General features: G+C 38.0%; 1 protein-coding gene across 9 annotated transcripts in view; it reads left to right on the forward strand.

The window, feature by feature from the left end:
* The window catches only part of LOC147013064 (netrin-G1-like), a 247,762-nt gene that overhangs the window by 88,138 nt on the left and 157,124 nt on the right, over nucleotides 1-2,500 (forward strand). For all 9 annotated transcript variants that reach the window (XM_085854571.1, XM_085854567.1, XM_085854566.1 and 6 more), the window contains one exon: nucleotides 1-334. This exon is cut by the window's left edge and continues 20 nt beyond it. In XM_085854571.1, the coding sequence (XP_085710697.1) occupies nucleotides 1-334 (334 nt within the window). The remainder of the gene's footprint in view (nucleotides 335-2,500) is intronic.

The raw sequence follows: 2,500 nt of genomic DNA on the forward strand, positions 1-2,500 counted from the left end.
GGAGTGTGACTCCAGCACACCAGAGCTATCACACCCCCCATCCCTCATGTTCGACGCAGAGGGGTACACCACTTTCTGGCAGAGTGTGACATGGCAAAACAACCTACGACCCTTCAACATCAATATCACACTGTCTTGGGGCAAGAGTGTGGAGCTCACGGATGATATCGTGATCACGTTTGAGTCACATCGCCCCAGCACCATGATCCTGCAGAAGTCAATGGACCATGGGCGTACGTGGCACACGTACCAGCTGTATGCAAAGGACTGCATAAAGACATTTGGCATGCGATCAGCCAGTGTACTCAACCTCAGTACAAACTCATCTATGAAGGTAAACTTGGTGAAATGTTATGCAGTAACCATGAAATTCAGACTGAGCTGAGGTTCAAACGTATCGATGACACAACATTACACACTGGGCTAAAATACCATGCTTCATCATATTGAACTGTCCCTCAGATAATCGCTCTCATCTGAGAAAATCACAATATTGTTTGTTTACAAAACAGAATTGTTCTTTCATCCTTTTTTTTTAAGACCAGTATTTACCATTCTAACCGCCGCCAACAAAAGCGAAGGAGTTTTATGCTTTCACCTCTGTCTGTCTTTCTGTTTGTTACTTGCAAAATCGAAGATTTTTCAAGTATATTGGTCAGTCGATATTGTTATTCTGTCTGTCTGTCTGTTTCTTTGTCTGTTTATCGTCTTCAGGTCACAATTATAAATCGATTGTCATGAAACTTAACAAAGATGTAGAGGTAGGCTCAATTGGGAAGCCTATTGATTCTGAGGTCAAAGGTTAAAGGTCATCTTGAGGTCAACTTTATTAATGCATCAATTTTCATCTGACTGACTTTAAATTTGAACAAGATTTGCATATTGCATCACTGGATTGGGAAACCAACTATTTTTAAGGTCAAAAGGTCAAAGGTCAACTGAAGGTCAAGCTTATATAAAATCATCAATTTTAATCAGAAAAATCATCAATTTTCATCTGATTGACTTGAGAATTAAACAGCAATTGCATAGTACATCATTGAATTGGGAAACCAACTATTTTAAAGATCAAAACATCAAAGGTCAACTCAAGGTTAAACTTCTGAAATCCTCAATTTACATCCTATTAACTTCAAAGTTGAACAGGATTGGGATAGTCCATCACTGAATTGGGAAAGAAACTATTTTTGAGGTCAAAAGGTCAAAGGTCAAATCAACGTCAAATTTTTAGGATCACCAATTTCAATCTGAAAAATAATCAATTTTCATCCGATTGATCTGAGCTTTGATTAAGATTGTCAATTTTAATCTCAATGAACGGGATACACAACATCTTGTATACCCCTTGTTCCCTGCCCCATCCCTCCCCCTTCCACAGATCTCCTAATGTCTCTGTTCCCCACTGTTTTGTTCCCAACTCTCCTGCCCCTCATGTCTCATGCCCCCCTCCCTCCCTTTTTGCAGTGCGTTGTGTGTTAGCTGTCATAAGAGCCTCGACAATGTATACAAAAAAAAGAAATTGACAATTTAATGTATCCATGGCAACTTTTGGAGAGGGGGGTGGATTTTGCAAGTTTCGTGCTATGCATGACGTCTTTTTCTTGCTTGTTTGTTTGTCTGTTTGTCTGTTTGTCAATCGCCAAAAAAACAGGTCACAATTTTAAGCCAATCTTTACGAAACTTCATGAAGTTTAAGTTTCGTGAAGATCAGTTTAAAAATTGAGTTCGTCATAAGCAAGAAGCCTAGTTTTTTGAGGTCAAAAGGTCAAAAGGTCAACATAAGCCAAAGGTCACCACTTTATCAGATTTATAAAAACCTCAATTTTCATCCGATTGACTAGAAATTTGAACAGGATTTGCAAACGAGATCACTGAATTCAACCACCAATTACTTTTGAGATCAACATGGACCAAAAGGTCAACATAGTCCAAGAGGTCGACATAGGCCAAATTCCTAAAATTGTCAATTTTCATCCGATTGACTTGAAATTTGAAGAGGATATGTATATTTGGTCATTGAATTCAACTACCAATTAATTTTAAGGTCAAATTTGTTTTCTGGATTCCGCAAGTATCGTGCTATGCATGACATCTTTATTGTTTGTTTGTCTGTTTGTTTGTGAGCAGCATATCTCAAAAAGTTGTGGACGGATTCAGACGAAATTTGGTGGAGAGCTTGGTTATGTGACAGAAACTAAATGATTAGATATTGGTGAAGATCCAGATCCCGATCTTGAACTAACAATTTTTAAAGTGGTTTTCCACCATTGAGAGATTGGGCCAAAGACGACATATAGCAGAATTTCTGAAAAAAATTGTGGACGGATTCGGACGAAACTTGGTGGACAGGTTTTGTATGCAGCATGGAAGAATTGATTCGATTTTCGTGTAGATCTGAATCCGGATCCTTTTCCGAGAATTATAAAGTGATTCTTCACCTTTGAGTGATTGAGCTAAAACAATGTGTGTGTGTGTATATATATATATATATATATATATA

Source organism: Eptatretus burgeri, chromosome 14 (assembly GCF_056783735.1).
Source record: "Eptatretus burgeri isolate ZD-2024b chromosome 14, Ebu_testis_v1, whole genome shotgun sequence".
Lineage (NCBI taxonomy): Eukaryota > Metazoa > Chordata > Myxini > Myxiniformes > Myxinidae > Eptatretus > Eptatretus burgeri.